Source organism: Jaculus jaculus, chromosome 1, assembly GCF_020740685.1.
Source record: "Jaculus jaculus isolate mJacJac1 chromosome 1, mJacJac1.mat.Y.cur, whole genome shotgun sequence".
Lineage (NCBI taxonomy): Eukaryota > Metazoa > Chordata > Mammalia > Rodentia > Dipodidae > Jaculus > Jaculus jaculus.
In genome coordinates this window covers 242,911,123-242,932,219 of record NC_059102.1, presented here as the reverse complement: position 1 = coordinate 242,932,219, position 21,097 = coordinate 242,911,123, and the positions used below count along the sequence as shown (strand labels likewise).

At 43.1% G+C, this 21,097-nt stretch overlaps 1 protein-coding gene across 1 annotated transcript in view; it reads right to left on the bottom strand.

Moving 5' to 3' along the window:
* Window positions 1-3,597: 3,597 nt before the first annotated feature.
* Window positions 3,598-21,097, bottom strand: part of Kdm5b (lysine demethylase 5B) — an 83,933-nt gene continuing 66,433 nt past the window's right edge. The window contains exons 22-27 of the mRNA XM_045142292.1: window positions 19,645-19,803; window positions 16,067-16,552; window positions 13,324-13,435; window positions 10,732-10,883; window positions 7,718-8,038; window positions 3,598-7,199 (exon numbers count right to left, since the gene is read on the bottom strand). Coding sequence (XP_044998227.1) covers window positions 7,062-7,199; window positions 7,718-8,038; window positions 10,732-10,883; window positions 13,324-13,435; window positions 16,067-16,552; window positions 19,645-19,803 — 1,368 coding nt within the window. The 3' untranslated portion in view covers window positions 3,598-7,061. The remainder of the gene's footprint in view (window positions 7,200-7,717; window positions 8,039-10,731; window positions 10,884-13,323; window positions 13,436-16,066; window positions 16,553-19,644; window positions 19,804-21,097) is intronic.

The window sequence follows — 21,097 nt, the reverse complement described above, 5'->3', positions numbered from 1 at the left end:
AGGATCACTGTGAGTTCGGGGCCACCCTAAGACTACATGGTGAAATTCAGGTCAGCCTAGGCTAGAGTGAGACCCTACCTTGGAAAAACAAAGCAAAACAAAAATTTTAAAAGGATGTAGGGGTTGCAGAGATAGCTTAGCACTTAAGACGCTAGCCTGAGAAACCTAAGAACCCACGTTCAACTTCCCAGACCTCACGCAAATCAGATGCACGAGGTGACACATGCATCTGCAGTTCGACTACAGTGGCCAGAGGCCCTGATGCACCAATTCTCTTTCTCTGATAAGAAAAAACAAACAACAACAACAAAAAACGTTCAGGGCCACCCTGAGACTACACAGTGAATTCCAGGTCAGCCTGGGCTACCGTGAGACCCTACCTCGAAAAGAAAAACAACAACAACATGGACTTGGGTTTCACTCAGCTACTGACTTCATCATGCCCTATACAAGTTCTATGTATAGATATGTCAGCATAAATCTGCATTCATGACTGGAGCTTCCTCAGTGCCCAGTCCAAAACAGGCTGGCTGGCAAACAGTGAACACCTGTCTGCATCCCTAGAACCTAGTCACTTGACCCCTAAGTGAAGGTGGCTCTAGAGGAAGACACTAAGAATGAAGATTCCCTCTAGCATATCTCAAACCTCTGACTAGGACCAACCATCTAAAATATAATCCCTCCATCAGGAGGGCCTCTCTCTCTTACTTTTGGCTGGACCACTATATCTATTTCAAGATGGAATGGGAAAGGCAACGTACAAAATTCCAAAAATTTTCTCTTATGAAGGATTACGGCCTTAAAACCTCAGAATCATCTTATTGAGGTTTGCCTCAACTCACTTATTTCCTTTCTGATCAACCCAAACAGGATGAATTAGGTCACAAGAAGATTCACGGCACTAATGGAAGCTGAGTGGTGCTATCTAGTGGCCAGGGCTGGAGTGGCAGTCACTGAACAAGTGGTGGAGCCCTCGACATGCATGCTCATCATTGGGCTAGAGAATCAGGACACACGACTCATTCCCTCTCCAAACCCTTGTTGGCTTTGCCTTCCAGATAGGACTCTCACTGACTCAACAAGAAGTCCTACTTAAGTTGTTTACTCTTGCTCGTTGAACATTCTTTGGGTGGGGAGGGGAAGGAGTGGATAAATGAAGAATAAGCTAAGCTATGGGTCTCAGAACCATCATGACTTCAGCCAATCTTCAATCCAGCTTGTGCCCAGGACCTGTTTCTCTGGAGAAGCTGCCCTACTGAGGACACAGAGAAGTGTCTGGTAAGTCAAGGTACACATCATGACCAGGTACTGGCAAGTAGTCTCTGTCTCAGGAGCACAAAGGAAACTGACTAGCGATGGATTATTTGGCCCATGAAGGGTATCTAAAATAACGAGTGGGCTGGAGAGATGGCTTAGCAGTTAAGGTGCTTAGCTGTGAAGCCTAAGAACGCATGTTTGAATCTCCAGGTCCCACATAACCAGACGCAAAGTGACACAACTGTACACACGTCTGGAGTCTGTTTATAGGCCCTTTCTCTCTCTCTCTGCTTCTCAAAAAATTTAAAAAAATAAAATAATCATATGATGATTAAAATTACATTTAAAATGAATGATTAAAATATAACAATTACTGTTTTTCTAAAAAGATAAAGCACCTCACACCTATGGCCACGTGCACAAATATGTGACTCATCAGTGACTGTAGGTCAGACCTTCAGTCACACTGCTCACCCAATTCAGAAGGATGCAAAGAGCCAGCCTCAGCCTCATGGGCAATATTCTAGGTTCTCTGAAAGCTTAAAAAACCCTGGCCAAAGAAGTAGCAACACAGAGTAAGAGCTTCCCATTCCTCTCCCAGAACTAAGTTAATCTTTAGTTTTCATCCACACCTGGGAGACCCAGCTATCTGCTACATATACCCTGGGGGCCATGTGAAGGCAGTCATCATGAGTAATTACTCAGTGAAGAACAGACTTCCTCTGGGCATGATGGAGGTGAGAGGATTGTCCTGAGTTCAAGGCCACCTTGAGACTATAAAGGGAGTTCCAGGTCAGCCTGGGCTAGAACCCACTTAGAGTTAAAAAAAAAAAAAAAGACCTCCTACTGGGCCTCATAATTGGCTGATGGATCAGGAAAGCTCAAGCAATTGTCATCCCAGAATGCCCTGCAAGAACAAGACCAACTGATTTAAAACAGTACAGACAGGGCTGGGGAGATGGCTTAGCGGTTAAGTTGCTAGCCTGCAAAGCCAAAGGACCCAGGTTCAATTCCCCAGAACCCATGTAAGCCAGATGCACAAGGTGGCACGTGTGTCTGTAATTCGTTTGCAGTGGCTGGAGGCCCTGGTGCGCCCATTCTCTCTCCCTCCCCCCTCTCTTTAATATACAAATATTAACCATCTTGGACTACCCTCAGCTCTACACTACATTCCCTCTATAGCATGTACTCCTGGTCTTGGCTACCCTACCGAGCACTAACAGCCTGCTAAGTTCCTTGCCTCCGAGGTCAATTTTAGTTAAATGAACATACATGGTTGAGGTGTAGGTTGAAATTAAATCCAGATCATATACAAAAGAGGCTTCATTTGAGAGTGCTCACCCCAAAACCAAAACAGTGGAAAACCGCTGGCAGTGTGGGAATTGCTTGACACTATTTTTCTCAGTTTCTCACAGGAACTAAAATAGAGTTACTTGGCCGAACTTAAATTTAACAAGTAACTTCTTTGTTCACAAAGGCAAATTTTTAAGGCTACTTAAACATTTTGGTATTTCCATTAGAAGGAAATCAGATACAATAGCCCTAAGGCCTCCCACTACTTGAAACAGATCAAGTAAGTCCATATCTATTCCTCTACTGAAAGGCAGCAAATTATCCTGAAAAATAAAACATACCCACACTTACAAATCACAGCCCTTCAAACTTTAACCCAGAACTCAAATAGGGTACAGGTTTATCTGTTCTGTCACTGGCTGGTTTAAAATATCCCATCTATACTGATGAAAATGTACATACAAGTACATTCCTAACTCAGTTTACATAATTTTGGAAGAAGTGAAATATACTTTACAAATTATGACTTAAAAAAGAATTTACAATAGCATTAGTTTATACAGTTTTTCTTTAGAGAACTTTTCAGTAACATTTCCATTACAAGTTATACATGAAGCCTCTCAGACAAAATTGCAAAGTTTGAAAGAGCTACATGCAGAGGACTGAGGAGAGAGGGCTATCAGGAGAGAAGCCGTCACTCTGGTCTTCATAGTCACTGTTGAGGAAGAACTTCCCTTCCAATGGAGCTCAACACAGGCCAACAACAGGATCTTCATTGCTTTCCTCAGTAATTCTTCTTAACAGGCAACATTTCATCCAATTCAGTATTTTTCCAGCATTGAGACAAGTGGAAATTTATCTTTCGGTGGCACGGAGATCAAACCCAGAGCCTCACACAGGCTAGGCAAGTACTGTATCAGAGCCCCATCTCTAGCCCAAGGAAAAGCCAGTTTCCTATGGGCTAACACCTAGCACAGACTAACATGTCAGTCTGCTATCGAATAATCAGTCTAGAAATAGGCAATGACTTATAATACCCACAGTCCAATTCTACCACCTATGGTAATCCATTCTACCCTGTGTTTTTTCTTTTTTTTTTTTTTATGAGAAGAATACTAGGCAATATTGGACCCAGAAAAATATCCCTAGGCACAAAATACCTACCACTGCCTGTTCTAAGCCAGAAGCAGATTTTACAGGACAGCCAGATATGCTGGATCCTAAGTAGAAAGAATAAAATATAGAAGCTAAGTGCATATGGGCCTGAAAGTACAGCCTGCTCAGCTGAGAGCGCGAAGTGCCGGGCCCTGTTCTCAAGCCTGCCACACTAATGCCACCTAATTTGAAAGAAGGGGTTTTGCCATGTATCCAGTGTTGTCCTCTAACTTGCAATCCTCCTACCTTAGCATCCTGTGTCACCATACAAGCTACCACATTATTTCAAATGATGTGCATAATGGCAAAATAGGTGTCTCAATGACTCTATCAAGCTACAATGAAAGCCTTAAGATCTCAATATCTCATTTTTGAGACCAGGATTTTGCTGTGTAGCCCAGGCTGGCCTTGAGCCAAGACAATACTCTTAACTTCCTGAGTGCTAAGATTACAGGTGTGCACACCATGCCTGGATTATTATCTGGTTTTAGAAGTTTAAGTTGTATCAACATCCACCACCACAAGTGGCATGTCTATGTCACATTAACCTGGACAGAAAAGTGAGTCTCACCCTGCAGATGCTGTAATGAAGCCTTCTCTACTGCTACTCTAAATCACATGGTCGTTCTCCCAGCTAGAAGCTTTGTTTGTATAGGACAAGCAGGCCCTTTATTTTGCACACACACACAGAGGAAAAAATACCTTCCAGATTCTGGAATGAAAAGTAACCAATCACTGTCACTGCATTGAGGTGGGGCACCCCACATCCAGCCTTTGGGGTATTTGCCTAGGACCCTCCTCCTGGTTCAGGGTCTACCTCTCAGGGTACTCTTGTCCAACCTTAGGGACCACAGGAAGTGTCAGTTGCTATTTTATCTTTTCCTACAAGTGCAAGGGCTTCTCTAGGGCACAGGACAGCCACAAAGATAGCATATAATGAAATGTGTTTTTTTTTTTTTAACAAAACATTAGTTTGCAATTATATTGGATACAACATAAGCTAAGCTGAGAGGGGGAAATATCTCATGTTCGCCATGCCTGATACTGTAACAAGGTAGGATGAATGAATATCGTATGAGAACTGGACTTTGTCATTTACTCGCATAATTTTGAGCAAGTGACACTAACCACAGCAGCATCAGCAGGAGAAACAGTGGTTCCTGCCCAGGGAGGGAATTCAGATGCACACATCATCTCTCCCACCCCCGCTGTCACTGGCAGTAGAGATGTTAAGTAACCACAGATGCTATTGTCAGGGTTGAGCACAACCCACACGGGAAGAAAAGTTAGTGAGGGGCTGGGAATACAGCTCGATCGACGTAGAATGTATGCCTCATGTGCAAGAAGCCTGGAGTTTGAGCCCCAGCACTACATAAACCAGGCATGCTGACACACGCCTGTGATCCCAGCACTCGGGAGGTAGAAGCAGGAACATTAGTTCAAGGTCATTCGCAGCTATGAAGTGAGTTCCAGGCCAGCGTGGGATATATGAGACACTGTATCAGAAAGTAAAATCTTATTTTCTCAAATGAAGGTAAGGGAAATTTTCTCAAATGAAGGTAAGGGAATCCTGGTCTGATGGTGGAAGATGGGTCTGGAACCTGGATTACTAAAAAGGTCAGAGAACATTCTGCTGCTTCCAAATCCCTTAAGGAGAGAAATCACAGCGACTGTAGGAAAACTGTAGACCAATAGGAGTCATTCTTAAAGAGATTTAATTATTTTATAAAAGGGATAGGACATTTAAATCTGCTTTTTGTCATTGCTTTATTTTATTAAAGATCCACTAGCTCTATCCACTTTCAGGTTTATGGCTATAAAATGTGAAGTGTTTGCAACAGACCAGGAGAGAGTAAGCAGAAGTCTGTTCTGTTTACTAGCTGCAGGCTGGTCCCCAAAAGAAAGAAATGGAGGGAGTTAGTGAGGAAAGGCAGGCCTGGGGTGTTCCCAAGCTCCATGCACTGAAACTGACCCTGTGTGAGGATGAATCTTCCTTAGCCTTCTACCCAACTTCTTAACCCCCATCCAAATTTCCTGGTCAGTTCAAATGTAATAAAGGTCTCATCTCCTCAAGGAGAACTGATTTAAAGATTGGAGGGATTTAGGGAACACTCAAATATTTGGAGAGCTTATTTTTTAAAAGCATGGCTTTAAAGGATTCTAGTCTTTGAAGACTGGACGGTCCTTTATTAGTGGGGGTCTGATGGCATACAGCCCACCTAAGCGGGCAGGCTATAAAAGAAGCCCTCATGTTGACAGGCACGTATCCACTGCTACTGCAGCCTGCTTGGGCAGAAGCAAATCTAAGAACCCCTACTGGTCTGCAAGCCCGTGAAGTGGTGGGGCAGAAGCTATAGTCTAGTTGCTCTAAATAACCAGCATTTAGTACTATAATAGGACCAAGGATTTATTATTCCACAATATAAACGGCAACATTTGATACAATCTACCAAAAAAATAAAGGGGAGGGGGAAGGGAGGCAGGATGAAAGCCAAAATACAGCTGTGGCAATTTACAGCATGGTCTCTTTTCTGCATCACTAGTTCATCAGTGACACTCGAAAGCAGACACTTGCGTTCTGAACGTTAACCAAGTGCTACAGCACCAACACACTGTTCAGACGTTCCTTGTTTTAATTCCAGCCACTGAAACCAACATGGAAGTTATTGCTCAGATAAATAAACCTAGCCTACCAGGAGGAAGGAAGGAAGGAAGGAAGGAAGGAAGGAAGGAAGGAAGGAAGGAAGGAAGGAAGGAAGGAAGGAAGGAAGGAAGGAAGGAAGGAAAGAGGGAGGGAGAGAGGGAAGGAGGGAGGGAGGGAGGGAGCGAGGGAGGGAGCGAGGGAGGGAGCGAGGGAGGGAGGGAGGGAGGGAAAAACAAACAAAAAGTGAAAAACTTAAAATTCTCTCAAAATGTGGTAACAGAGTAAACAAGAGATTACTCACAGAGGGTTTACTGGAATATCTGGTGCCCCCTCTGGGCCCTGAATCTGAGTTGGACTCTTAAGCCAGTAAAATCCCATACAGAAGAAGTACAATGTTAATGCTGTACATGAAAAGGTGCAAACTCCAATACCTTCGAAATCAGTGGAAACCCCTGCAAAAACCAGTCAGCATTTCAAACTTGAACAACCACAAACAGCTCTTAAGGAAAAAAGATACAAAAAGTGTCAAAAAATTTTTTAGTTGTTTTTTTTTTTCTTTTTTTCAAAGAGTTCTGGAAAAATGATCCCATAAGGAATAGAAATAGCACCGTGTACAGGCTGGCTTGGATACCAGTCCTGCAGCTTTACTGATTTGAGGAAATCTTCTTGGTTGGAGTCCTGAATTACATGAAGTGGGGTGTTTGTTTTGTTTTTACTTTCGGCTTGGTGCGTCCTTTCCAGTACAGCGCACACAGATGTAGTCTTCTTTCTCTGCCATCTCTGGAGAGACACCAACACAGACCTGATGAAACCACTGATTGCAGCTGCCATCACACTGGACCCAGTCCACCTGGTTACAAAGAGCAGGGAGATGGGGTGTTCAGAGGAAAAAATGCCATTAAAAATTGGGCAGGCCAGCCTCAAGACATTCAGGCCATTTGCCACTAATGGCCACTGTCCCGCCACTGGGATCTCTGGCACAGCAGCTAAGCCACACGAGTGTAGCTGGCCCACCAGCCAAAGAAACTGAGTCACAGTCAATCTTCAAGTTGTGACAGTGCTGCCCTGTGACAGCAAGCAAAGGGCATTCCTTCATCAGCACCCCTCCCACCTTCTGAGCGCCGGGACGGTGAAAGCTGGAGGAGCAAGAGAAGGAAGAAGGGAAGAACAAAGTCTCTTCGAGAAAAGGGAGGAGCCCCAGGAACGATGGTTAAGAGCAGAGATATCAGTAGGGGGAGAACTGAGCAATCCGTTCAGATCAGCTCAAAGCAGACAAGCAGAAGAGAAAGACCCAGTGAGATGAGGTCTAGCTTATAGGGTTTCTGAGTTAAGGGAAAGCATGTCCTCTATGGCCCAAACCTCACTGACCTCATCTCCTTCTGGCTGCAGGCAGCTCACAGCTGGACAGATGGCATCTTCATCCTCAGAGTCCTCCTGTTCAGAATAGGATGTATCTGAGGGCAGGGAATGAGTTTCCGCATTACGGACTAAGTCATAACTACAATCTCTCTCTAATTTGAAATTGTTCATGTCTTTGGGGTGGCTCAGTTTGATTTTCTTCTTTTGGGGGGTCCGCATTTTTTTAATTCGATCCCATTGCTCATTAGATAGGCCTTCTCTTTCCAGGTGCCTCTTCAGTTTTCTCTCAAGACTATTGATTCCAATCCGCTTCCCTCGGCAGCAGTCACTCTGGGGAAGGTAAGTAAGCACACGTGAACCTTGAGTTTGCCTGTTACTAAGATGCCCAACCCCTAAGTAAGTAACTGCCTACTTACTAAACCATGTCTAAGTGTTTTTCTGGAACTTAAGGAATCATCAAGCTAATATGTCCCTTCTTTATGGACATATATTCCACTCCTCACAGAAGTAAGGTTATTCACTGAGCACCATCAATAATGGTAATACTAGCTGGGCATGTTGGTGCACGCCTTCAATCCCAACACTTGGGAGCAGAGGTAGGAGGATTGCCATGAGTTTGAGGCAGAGTTAATTCCACGTCAGCCTTGAGTAGAGCAAGACCCTACGTCAAAAAACAAACAAACAAAAAGCCGGATGTGGTGGCACATGTCTTTAATCCCAGCACTCAGGAGGCAGAGGCAGAGGTAGGAGGATCACTGTGAGTTCGAGGCCACCCTGAGACTACATAGTATATATATTCCAGGTCAGCCTGGGCTACAGTGAGACCTTACCTTGAAAAAACAAAAGTAATACTATTTGGTATCGTAATGGATGGAAATAAAATTGTAGATGTCAGATCAGCCCTCGTGCTATCTTCCATAAGGTTCTCCCTGTGGTTTCAGTCTTGCTAGCTATAGTTCTCAAGGGCCTTGTAGGTGACAGGAGATTTACATCTCCACGAGGAAAGGGCAGCAGCATCTGTAACTGTGCTAGGGAATGGGACATTATAGAGCATCCTTCAGCACTGAAGCTAAACACCTTCATCCTTCACATCAGCTAACTGTGCTATTGGTTTGGAGTACAAAAAGCATTTGTTCAGTGTTAATCCTAGAAGGAATTTTCTTTTTTTAAAAGATTAAAATAGTATTTTAACTTCTAAAGATTAAATAAAGCAAAAAAGAATGGCATTAACCTTCACGCCTGAGCACTCTGAGACTGGTCATGCAGGCATATTTAGTGTCATGTCCCTCGAGACTATTTCATTTGAAGAAATGTCACCCTTTGGCCAAGCATGGTGGCACATGCCTTTAATCCCAGCACTTGGGAGGCAGAGGTAGGAGGACTGCCGTTGAGTTCGAGGCCACCCTGAGACTACATAGTGAATTCTAGGTTACCCTGGGATAAAGTGAGACACTACCTCAAAAAAGCAAAAACAAAACAACAACAACAACAAAAAAAAAAAACACCAGAGCAAACAAACTCCAGATATGTGCACCCCCTTTTGCATCTGGCTAACATGGGTCCTGGGGAATCAAACTTGGGTCCTTTGGCTGTGCAGGCCAATCCTTAACCCCTAAGCCATCCCTCTAGACCCCAGTGTATGTATTTTAATGAAGTTAATTCAGAAAAAAAAGTGTGTATGTAAAGAAGTATTGTTAGTTCTGGGCATGGTGGCGCATGCCTTTAATCCCACCAAGAGTTAGAGGCCACCTAGAGACTACAGAGTAAATTCCAGGTCAGCCTGGGCCAGAGTGAGACCACATCTCAAAAGCCAAAAAACAAAAATGAATACAGGCTATACTAGTTTTTACCCAGCCTGCTGTCCTTCAGTGTACTCAAACTGTTTTTTTTTTTTTTAAGGTAGGGTCTCACTGTAGCTCAGGCGATCAGAATTCACTGTGTAGTCTCAGAGTGAACTCATGGCAATCCTCTCTGCCTCCCCACCACACCCGGCTAAACTCTGCTTTTAAAAAAACTAGATTTTAGCGCTTACAAAAGTTATAAGCTACTTCATTCTTAAAGGAAAAGAATATATACATTTAGTATACACTAAATTTACAGTATTTATAAAGTACAGTAGAGGAACATCTGATGTACATCTTCATAGTCACTAAACGATCACTCACTAAATCACCAAGAGCAAAGACTATGTCTGCAAGGTAAGTGACCTTCATATGTGTAGCATTTATCTTGATATCAGAGCCTATATATTTATACTGAACCTTTTCTATCATAGATACATAAATGCTTTCACTATTACTTCTACCAACACTATTCAGTACAGTAACCCACTATAGACATTTGAGACCTTGAAGCAATAGGGTTTAGCATATAACCCAAGGGTGTATTAACTATATTGGGAGTACTCTTCACACAAAGACATTGTCTAGCCACATATCTCAGCAAGCTTCTCTATTAGTAATAGGTACAGATAGTGTTTGTCATTTTAAAAATCTTTTATTGGGGCTGCTGAGATGGCTTAGCAGTTAAAAGCACTTGCTTGCTAAGCCTAACTGTTCCAGATCTATTCTCCAGTACCCACATAAAGCCAAATAAATGTACCAGTGCATATCTGGAATATATTTGCAGTGGCCCTGGCATGCCCATACCCACACCCACTCTCTCTTTCTCTTTATGTTTGTCTCTCTCAAATAAATTAATAAATACCAAAACAAACAAACAACTGCAGTTTGCAGTAGCAGTATGCCCTGGTGTGCCCAAACTCTCTCTCTCAAATAGCATATATAGCTTTATGAACAAGAGGCCTCCAAGCTATAATTACATTTTCATTGCTATAGCATTTTTCCTATAGAGCTGAAATCCTACTTCTCAGGATTATCACATGGGAATGACAAGAGTAGTAGTTTGCTAAAAACAAAGAAAAATGAAAGATGAAAAAATTCACATAGTGACTTAAATCAGGGTCCAAATCTAGGCTGTAGACCCACACTGCGGCTGATGACATCCAGTGCCTTTTTTCTTACCTTCTCATTAGTGGATCTAACTGGTGAGCTTCGGTCAGTTTGTTGAGGGCTTGGCTTTGCAAGTAATGTCTGGTAAAGTTCCTGAATTTCAGGAAGTGATACCTGGAGCAACTGGGCTTCCATCAACAGTTCATTCACTTCTGGACTCATACCTGTTAAAGATCAAACTCAGTCAAAAGGATGATAAAAGGTGTTCCACATGTGCACATTTAGGCCTGGGAGATGTGCAGGAATGTCCCTCACACTACTTCCACCCGCTCCTTAAATTACTTTCAGTTCAAGCTACACCTGTGCCTAAACCACAACACAAGGCCAAACTCTAGATTTCTAGTTATAAGGGAAACATCAACTATCAGAATGCAGTCCTAGCTCCTTTCTAAACCAGATTACAATGTGCCTTTGGCTTTGAAGCTTTCACTAGAAAACAAAGAAACAGCTGCTAGCCTAGGGCATGAACAAGGAGTCTTGACCACAGGACCAGAAGCACTGAGAAGGGGAAGGATTGGGAATCCTTTGTCCTGCAGAACTCATGGTCTGATTATTTTAAAGAGGAAAAGAAAGGCCCGTGTGTTGGTGCACACTTGTAATCCCAGCTCTTGGAGAGATGGAAGCAATATGATTGGTCCAAGGTCATCCTGGGCTACACAGAGTGTCTGAGACCAAGGCTGAGCATGGTGGGGCACGCCTTGAATCCCAGCACTTGGAGGCAGAGGTAGGAAAATTGCTGAGAGTTTAAGGCCACCATGAAACTACATAGTGAATTATAGGTTAGCCTTGGCCACAGAGAGACCCTGTTTCAACACCACCCCCATCAATAAAAAGGGAGGAAAGTCTGGGCTGGAGAGATGGCTTAGCGGTTAAGTGCTTGCCTGTGAAGCCTAAGGACTCTGGTTCGAGGCTCGGTTCCCCAGGTCCCACGTTAGCCAGATGCACAAGGGGGCGCACGTGTCTGGAGTTCGTTTGCAGAGGCTGGAAGCCCTGGCGCGCCCATTCTCTCTCTCTCCCTCTATCTGTCTTTCTCTCTGTGTCTGTTGCTCTCAAATAAATAAATAAATAAATAATTTTAAAAAAAAAGGGGGAGGAAAGTCATGTGTAATGACATACTGAAATCCCAGCACTCCAGAGGTGGAGACAGAAAGATCAGGAGTTAAAGGTCACGCTTGGCTACACAGTGAGCTTAAGGCCACAAGCTCAGAGCTATTTGAGCTACTGCTAGAAGGAAAAGGGGAAGAAAGGAGGTTTAAGTCTTGAATGTGGATTACCTCAAAGATCCTCCGCAGGTCTCTTAATTTTTTTTGTTGTTATTGTTTTTCAAGGTAGGGTTTCTTTCTAGCTCAGGCTGACCTGGTATTCACTATGTAGTCTCAGGGTGGCTTAGAACTCACAGTGATCCTCCTGCCTATGCCTACCAAGTGCCAGGATTAAAGACGTGTGTCACCACGCTGGGCCTAAGTCTCTTAATTTTTAAAAAATATTTTTATTTATTTGTAAGCAGAGAGAGATAGGAGAATGACAAACAGAATGGGTATGCCAGGGACCCCAGCCACTGAAAATGCATGTGCTACTTTGTGCATCTGGCTTTACTTGGGTACTGGGGAATCGAACCTAGGTCATTAGGCTTTGCAGGCAAATGCCTTAACTACTAAGCCTTCTCTCCAGTCCCCAAGTCTTGAATTTTAAAACAAGGTAGTCCATGATATGCTATCTAAACTAAATATGTAACATTTGATTAGTTAGCATGGGTCTCAAAAGCAATGGGCAATGGTTTTACAATCGTTTTCTTTGTACTCATAAACATCCAAATATGACCTTTTATCCCCCACCCCCTAGAAAACACACAAAGGGATATTATTGGTTTGGTTTTGTGTGCAGCTGTATGGTGCTGGCAGGTATTCATACCCTATGCACAAGCATGAGGAGGACCCGAGAGGATGTTGACTGTCCTCCTTCATTTCACCTTACTTCCTTGAGACAGGGTCTCTCACTGAGCCCAAAGCCCAAAGCAGTTTTTTCAGTTAGATTGGCTAATCAACAAAAGCTTCAGCAATTGTCCTGTCTCCACTCCCCTCAGGCCTGGGATTACAGGTGTGTGTAGCTTTCTCAAGCTTTTTACATGGGTGCTAGGTAATGAATTCAGGTCTTCATGCTTACAGCAAGCACTCTTTCTCACTGAACTATCTCCGAGCCTCAGTCTGGGTTTTTTGTGACAGTTTCACTATGTAGCCCAACTGTCCTCAAACTCACAATCTTCTTGCCTCAGTCTCCTGAATACTATGCATGGATAACAACACCCAGTATTTGATCAAGTATTACAAAAACCTAATGCAGGATGACTGTTTACTACTATCAAACATCTCAGAATAGTAATTAATAATGCTGGGTGTGGTGATGAATGCCTTTAATCATAATACTTAGGAGGCTGGGGCAGGAGGATAGCTATCAGTTCAAGGCCAGTCTGAGACTACATAGTGAATCCCAGGTCAACCTGAACTAAAGCAAGACCCCACCTAGGGGATTAAAAAAAAGAAAACAAACAAACAAACAAAAAAAAACACACCACCATAGCAAAGTAACTAATAATAAAGTACAAACCATGGAGGGGAATACAACTCCGTCCAGCAGAGAAGGGAGTGTGTAAATATGAGGCTCTGTTGTCCCAGTCATCAGGCAAGGAAAAGGATGTTGTGTCAGGAGGTTGAGAACCCTGATGGAAGAGAATCATCTTATAACAAGGCCTTTCAGGATTGAAAATATTCCTCCCAGTCCAATATGAGACCTGATTTTCCAAAGCTAGAAAGAGTTCCTGAACACCATTGCATCTTAGAATTGGTCAGAATAATCTCAGTGAAATAAAGTTCGCTGGGAAATAAATCATTTTCTCTGAAAACATTTTATAACTACCTTTATTAAAGAACACAACAGTGCAAATGTACTCCCTTGAATAAACTAAAAAAGAACCTGCCATAAATCAACCACCTTCTCCCTCCCATGTTAGTGTTTGATTAAAGATCCATGAAGTAGTCAATACTTGTAAGCCAGTTATAGTGGCACCTGCCTGGATTCCAGGCATTTGAGAGGTGGAGGCAGAAGTAACTACACAGTATATGCTGGGGGAACTGCTGTTGCCAGTTCAAGATGTAGAGCTGAGATCCCAAGTACACAACACTCTCTGTCTCAAAAAATAAAAACCAGCCAAGTGTGGTGGTGCATGCCTTTAATCCCAGCACTTGGGAGGCAGAGGTAGGAGGATCAGCATGAGTTTGAGGCCACCCTGAGACACCATAGTGAATTCCAGGTCAGCATGGGCTAGAGTGAGACCCTACCTCGTAAAACCAAAAATAAATAAATAAATAAATAAATAAAAAACAGCCGGGCATGGTGACGCACACCTTTAGTCCCAGCACACGGTAGGAATACTGCTGTGAGTTCTAGGCCACCCTTAGACTGCACGCTACAGTGAGACCCTACCTCAAAATAAATAAATAAATAAATAAAATTCCAAACCAAACAAATCAAGAATAAAAACAATTATGTCCTATGCCCTTTCGTTTTATTATTTATTTTTTTGTTTTTGTTTTGTTTTCCTTTTTTCTTTTTTTAAAATTTTTATTAGCATCTTCCATAATTATAAAAAAATATCCCATGGTAATTCCCTCTCTCCCCCAACCCCACACTTTCCCCTTTGAAATTCCATTCTCCATCATATTACCTCCCCATCTTGTTTTGTTTTTTGAGGTAGGATCTCTCTCTGGTCCAGGCTGACCTGGAACTAACTACATAGTCTCAGGGTAGCCTCGAACTCATGGAGATCCTCCTACCTCTGCCTCCCAAGTGCTGGGATTAAAGGCGTACTCTACCATACCTGGCTATGTCCTTTTATTAATAAAGGGAAATCTTTGGTAAGAAATACAAGTGACTGTGTTGTAGGCTATCTAAATGGCTCCAAATAATCCATTTAGCTAATACTTAATTGACCCTTTTGCTATTTCTTTTCTTTTTTCTTTTGTGGTTTTTCAAGGTAGGGTCTCACCTCTAGTCTAGGCTGACTATGTAGTCTCAGGGTGGCCTTGAACTCAGTGATCCTCCTACCTCTGCCTCTCAAGTGCTAGGATTAAAGGCATGTGCCACCATGTCCGGCTTTCACATTCTTTCCCTTCAGCCCACCTAAGAAAACTGCCCACTCACTGCAGTAATGGTTGGAAGAGTCTAGCTTTTGGCAGGAAGATCTCAGAGAGTATAAAACTCGGTCCCTATCCTCTGAAGCAAAACAGCACTCAAAACTAACTCAGATAGTCTTCCTTAAAAAGATAAAACAGAAAGCTGTTTTCCTTTCTACACAGTGACTTACATTAGGAAGGAAAAAAAATTCAAGTAAAAAAACCTAAATATAAATATATTCCTGTTAAACCTAGATGTGTGTGAATAGACATGTAAGTAGAAAAGTTATTTGTATATATGAAAAGGTGGACATGTGCTCTATAGAAACATGGATATAACTGGCTGGGCTACGATGTAGCTCAGTGGCTAGAGTGTTGCTGAGCAAGCATGAAGTACTGGGTTTGATCCCCAGAACCACATAAAGCACGTGTGCTGGGCCCACACCTGTAATTCCAGCACTCAGAGTAGCCAGGAGGAACAGGAGTTCAAGAATATTCATATGCATGCTGAATTCTAAACAAAAACAGGGGCTGAGGAGATATCTCGGCTGTTAAAGACTCTTGCTTGCAAGGCCTCCAGCTAGAGTTCAGTTCTCCAGCACCCACATAAAGCTATGTATAAGTGGCACATGCATTTGTGATTCTCAACTGCATCTATAGCAATGGGAGGTGAAAGGCAGAACCTGAAACTCAAATTATCTAACTTTTGCAGTCTGAAAGTTCACTTATAAAACTGAGAGACCCCATCTCAAAGAAGGAACACAGACACCTTGCAGTTCTCCTCTGGCCTCCTGACACACGTGTACCCATCTACCCAGAGATTTTTTTGTTTTTGTTTCTTTTTTGAGGAAGGTCTCACTCTAGCCCAGGCTAACCTGGAACTTACTCTGTAGCTCCAGGTTGGCCTCAAACTCACAGCAATCCTCCTACTTCAGCCTCCCTGAGTGCTGGGATTAAAGGTGTGAGCTACCATGCCCAGCAATGTATTTTTTTTTCTTTAGTGGAGGGAGAAGGAGAGAAGGAAGGAAGGACTCTTGGCAGTTAAGAGGTAATCCAAGGGGTATGTCAGAAGAGAATGTCCCTAAAGTTGGAAAAGGGATTACCCAGAAGGAGCAGCAGATTCAGGAGACCAGCACAGAGCAGGGGAGGCCACCAATACCCCGGCAGTGCAGGCTCACCTTGTTTGCCTCTGACACCTGTCCTGCGGAGGCTTGCCACCTGCTGTGCAGCAGTCCAGGGCCTACTCGCTCCTGCACAGACTTCACATTCCCTGAAGAAAGTAGCTGCTGGGCTCTGTGTTGCCAGTTCACGGTTCTTTCAATCATGTACCGGAGCGCATCTCCCTCAGGAAGCCGAACCCGAATACGCTGGAGAGAGGCCAAAAGGGGCAGAATTTTCTCTAATGGAGGCTTCTCTGACCTCCGACAATGGGGACAGAGCCAGATTCGGGGGCTCTGTGAAATACTGGGTACTGCCACACAACTAGTGTGGAAAGCATCCCTGCACAGTTCACACTGGATCATAGGAGTAGCTGGGGTCTTCTGGCAAACGCAGACTTTCAGCTCCACGTCTGGGACAGGTGACAGCAATTTCCCTTCATTGGCAAGTCTGAGAGACTGCAAGGCTTCCATCTCCTTCAGGCGAGCTTCACCAAGCGTTGCCATCTGAAAAGGAGTTAGCAGTAAGGCATGATGTCATAGGCAACAAACTTTCCCCCACAACTCAAGGTCCAAGTGTTAAGATAGATGGGATCCAAAATAGATTATAATTTGCCTTCAAATCCATAGTAGGCTCTGCCTCAATCTAAGTTGGTGTGAATAACTGGAGCAACACATTCAGCTGTGGATAATGTTCTGCATGTATAAAATGGACACACTATAGCAGGGCGTGGTGGCGCACGCCTTTAATCCCAGCACTCGGGACAGAGGTATAGGAGGATCGCCATGAGTTCGAGGCCACCCTGAGACTCCATAGTGAATTCCAGGTCAGCCTGAGCCTGAGTGAGACCCTACCTGGAAAAACCAAAATAAATAAATAAATAAACAAATGGGCACACTAGTGCACACTCCAGAGACAACAAGAGTCAAATAAGATGTGAAAACACTCTTTTCCTGACACATAGGAAATACAGCGTAAGCAATTACTTGACCTATGACACATCTCTTAAAAGTACAACACGCACATTATTTCCTCAAATATTTACTTCTCTAAGATAATGGCTTCTTTGGAGGTATGGTCTCACTCTAGCCCAGGCTGACCTGAAATTTGCTTTGTAGTCTTAGGGTGGCCTCAAACTCACAGTGATTCTTCTACCCCTGCCGCCCAAATGCTGGGATTAAAGGCACGTGCCACCATGTCCAACAGATAATGGCATTTTATACTTTGTATATGTTCATTTCTGACTCCAGAGGGCTGGAAATATGGCTCAGTGGGTAAAGGTGCTTGCCAATAAAGCCTGATGACCAGCGTTGATTCTTCAGGCTGGACCCACATGAAGGCAGACTCAAAGTGGAGTTCCTTTGAGTGACAGGATGTCCTGGCATGCCCATGCTTCCTCTTTCTACCACTCTTTCTCAAATAAATAAATAATTTTAATTGATTTCTTTTGTTTGTTATTTGTTTTTCGAGGTAGGGTCTTGCTCTAGCTCAGGCTGACCTGGAATTCACTATGTATTCTCAGAGGAGCCTCAAACTCACAATGATCCTTCTACCTCTGCCTCACAAGTGCTGGGATTAAAGATGTGTGCCACCATGCCTGGCAAAAAGAATTTTTTTTAAAGAAAGAAAAGTCTTGGGGGCTGGAGAGATGGCTTAGCGGTTAAGCGCTTGCCTGTGAAGCCTAAGGACCCCGGTTCGAGGCTTGGTTCCCCAGGTCCCACGTTAGCCAGATGCACAAGGGGGCACACACATCTGGAGTTCGTTTGCAGTGGCTGGAAGCCCTGGCGTGCCCATTCTCTCTCTCTCCCTCTATGTGCCTTTCTCTCTGTGTGTGTCGCTCTCAAAAAAAAAAAAAAAAAAAAAGTGTTGGACACCCAGGAGTGGTGGACTCATGCCTATAGTTTCAACACTTGGGAGACTGTTGCAGGAGGATTGCTATGAGTTTGAGTCCAGCCTGGACAATATTGAGTTCCAGTGAGAAGCTTTGTCTTAAATAAATCAGGGCTGGAAAGACGACTTAGCAGTTAAGGCACTTGCCTGAGAAGCCTAAGGACCCAGGTTCAATTCCCCAGTACCCATGTAAGCCAGATGCCCAAGGTGGCAAACGTGTCTAGAATTTGTTTGCAGTGACTAGAGGCTCTGGTGCCTATTCTCTCTATCTGCCTCTTTCTCCCTCTCAAATAAATAATGAAACAGGATCCTTCATGAAAAAACTAAATAAACCATTTTACCATGTTCTGTTCTGATTCTCTCTAGATGATAATCAGTATAAAGACTAAAGCAAGTATTCTGCGAGAATACTTTTCTGTAGGAAGTGCAACATACTCATATCTAGTGTCTTTCCCTGTGTACTAAAGATGCTAAGTTTCAAGACAGCTCAAGATTCAGTTAACTTTATGAAGGACTTGACAATACATAAACAGGACTGGCTTCACCATCATAAAGGGAATGATGCTTCTCTAACCACCACTTACAAGCTATCCATAAAAACAACTTACATTATCAGTCTATGGACATACAAGGTACCCAGTAAATAAATCCAAACATTTATTTACTAGGCATCAGGAAGTAAACAGAGTCTAACGGTGGCAAATTCAAATTAACAGCCATGTATAAGCTCACCACTACTACTCCAAACACAATGTCCAGTTTAACTGGCCAATTTCCTCCAGAAAGGTGTGGAGCAAGAGAATACAGAGGGACAACAGTTTATTTAAGGACCAAGCATTCCCTTCCAGATGCAAAAGGTATAGGCTGTAAGACTTGTCCTACTTTGCCGATTCTACTCCCACATTGTCAAAATGTTAAGTTTGTTATGGCTAAAACCATTCCCAAATTCCCAATGATCATGTCCTCTTACCCTTAGAGCCATCACAATTTACTAGGTAAGTCATAAGGCCTGATTGAATTCTCTATTCTTTTCACATTGGAGATTTATGAATAAGGGATTGAGGGGGAATGCCATGCCTATAAGTAAATCAGTATAAGATCTATTTTCATTGATAAACATAGCATTCACATATTTACATGTTATGTGACAATGTCCCCTCTTATATCTTAGCAATGGAAAGAAAATACCCAACCATTCAGACTTCTACCATAATAAATGCCAACAGATTCCATAAAGAAGGGGTTCTTAAGCTAGTTCTTTGGTTTTTGTTAATATTTATTTTTGTTTCCTTATATACTTGAGAGAAAGAGAGTTTTGTGTGGGGGAGAATGGGCAGGCTGGGGCCTCTAGCCACTGCAGATGAACTCCATATGCATGCCATGAGTTCAGGGTCACCTTGAGACTACAAAGTGAATTCCAGGTCACCCTTGGCAAGAGTTAAACTCTACCTCAAAAAATAAAAAGAATAGAACCGGGCATGGGGGCGGATCACTGTGAGTATGAGGCCACCCTGAGACTACAATAGTGAATTCCAGGTCAGCCTGGGCTACAGTAAGATCCTACATCGGAAAACCAAAATATATAAATAAAAGTCCTTCCAGCAAACCTGAACAAATTATTCTATTAGCTCTCCTGATATTCCTGGAAAAGAACCTTAAAATATAAGAAATTAACCTCCAAAAACAAAGAAGAAATCCTACTACGCACAGCAGAAGCAGTCTCTTTGCTTTCAATTAAAGCCCTTTCCAGGTCACTCAGACTCTCTAGTTTCGTGCTTTTCTTCTTCCCACTTGGCAAGGGCTCCTTTAACTTCCTCTGTTTCCTTTTCAATCCCAAAAGGCCAATATCATAGCGAGGACAAAGCACCTAATATAGGACAAAGCACAACCATAAATAAAATGCATTTCCATAGAAAGCAAAATAAAATCTAAAGTAGTAGGTAGGATGTATACATTTCTTATTATCTAACATTTTCTTTGAAATACAGAGCCCAGAAGTCTGAATACCATGCTTTATTTAAAGGGAGGAAGGCTCACTCTAAAAGACTAACATTGTCTCTAGTTTTAGAATTTTTATTTAGGTATACGTATGTGCACGCATGTACATGTGTGTCCCTCCCCTCTGCAAATAACTACCAGATGCATGCACCATTTTTGGCTCTAACTTTGACATGGATGCTAGGAAACTGAACCCAAGCCAGGAAGGCTTTGCAAGCAAGCATCTTTAACCAGTGAGTCATCTCCCAAGTCAGTTTCTAGATTTAATTAATTAAATAAAATGTGATATGAGTCTGGCATGGTGACTCATGCCAATAAAGCTCAGTATCCAGGATGCTAAGGTAGGAAGATCACCATGAGTATGAGACCAGCCTGGGCCAGAGTGAGAAACTGTATAGATAAGCAACAACAAAAAAGTGATCTGAAGCTGGGCGTGGTGGCTCACGCCTTTAATCCTAGCACTAAGGAGGCAGAGGTAGGAGGATCACTGTGAGTTTGAGGCCACCCTGAGACTACGTAGTGAATTCCAGGTCAGCCTAAGCCAGAGTAAGACCCTACCTCAAAAAAACAAAACAAAACAAAAAAAAGTGATCTGAGCCAGGCATGGTAGCATATGCCTTTTTTAATCCCAGCACCTGTGAGGCAGAGGTAAGAGGATCAGGCTGGAGAGATGGCTTAGCAGTTAAGGGACTTGCCTACAAAGCCAAAGGACCCAGGCTAGATTCCCCAGGACCCACGTAAGACAGATACACAAGGTGGAGCATGTGTCTGGAGTTCATTTGCAGTGGCCTTAGGCCCTGGCACACACATTCTCTCTCTCTCAAATAAATATAAATAAATAAATTTTTTTAATTAAAAAAAAAAAAGAGGTACGAGGGTCACTGTAAATTCAAGGCCAGCCTGGGACTACAGAGTGAGTTTCAGATCAGCCTGGAATAGAGTGAAACCCTACCTTGGAAAAAAAAAAAGTGAACTAAAGCCAGGTGTGGTGCCACATGCCTTTAATTCCAGCACTCCAGAAGGAGTTTGAGGCCACCCTGAGACTACAGAGTGAATTCTAGGTCAGCCTGAGCTAGAATGGGACCCTACCTTGAATAAAAAAGTGATCTTGGAGCCGGGCGTGGTGGCGCACGCCTTTAATCCCAGCACTCGGGAGGCAGAGG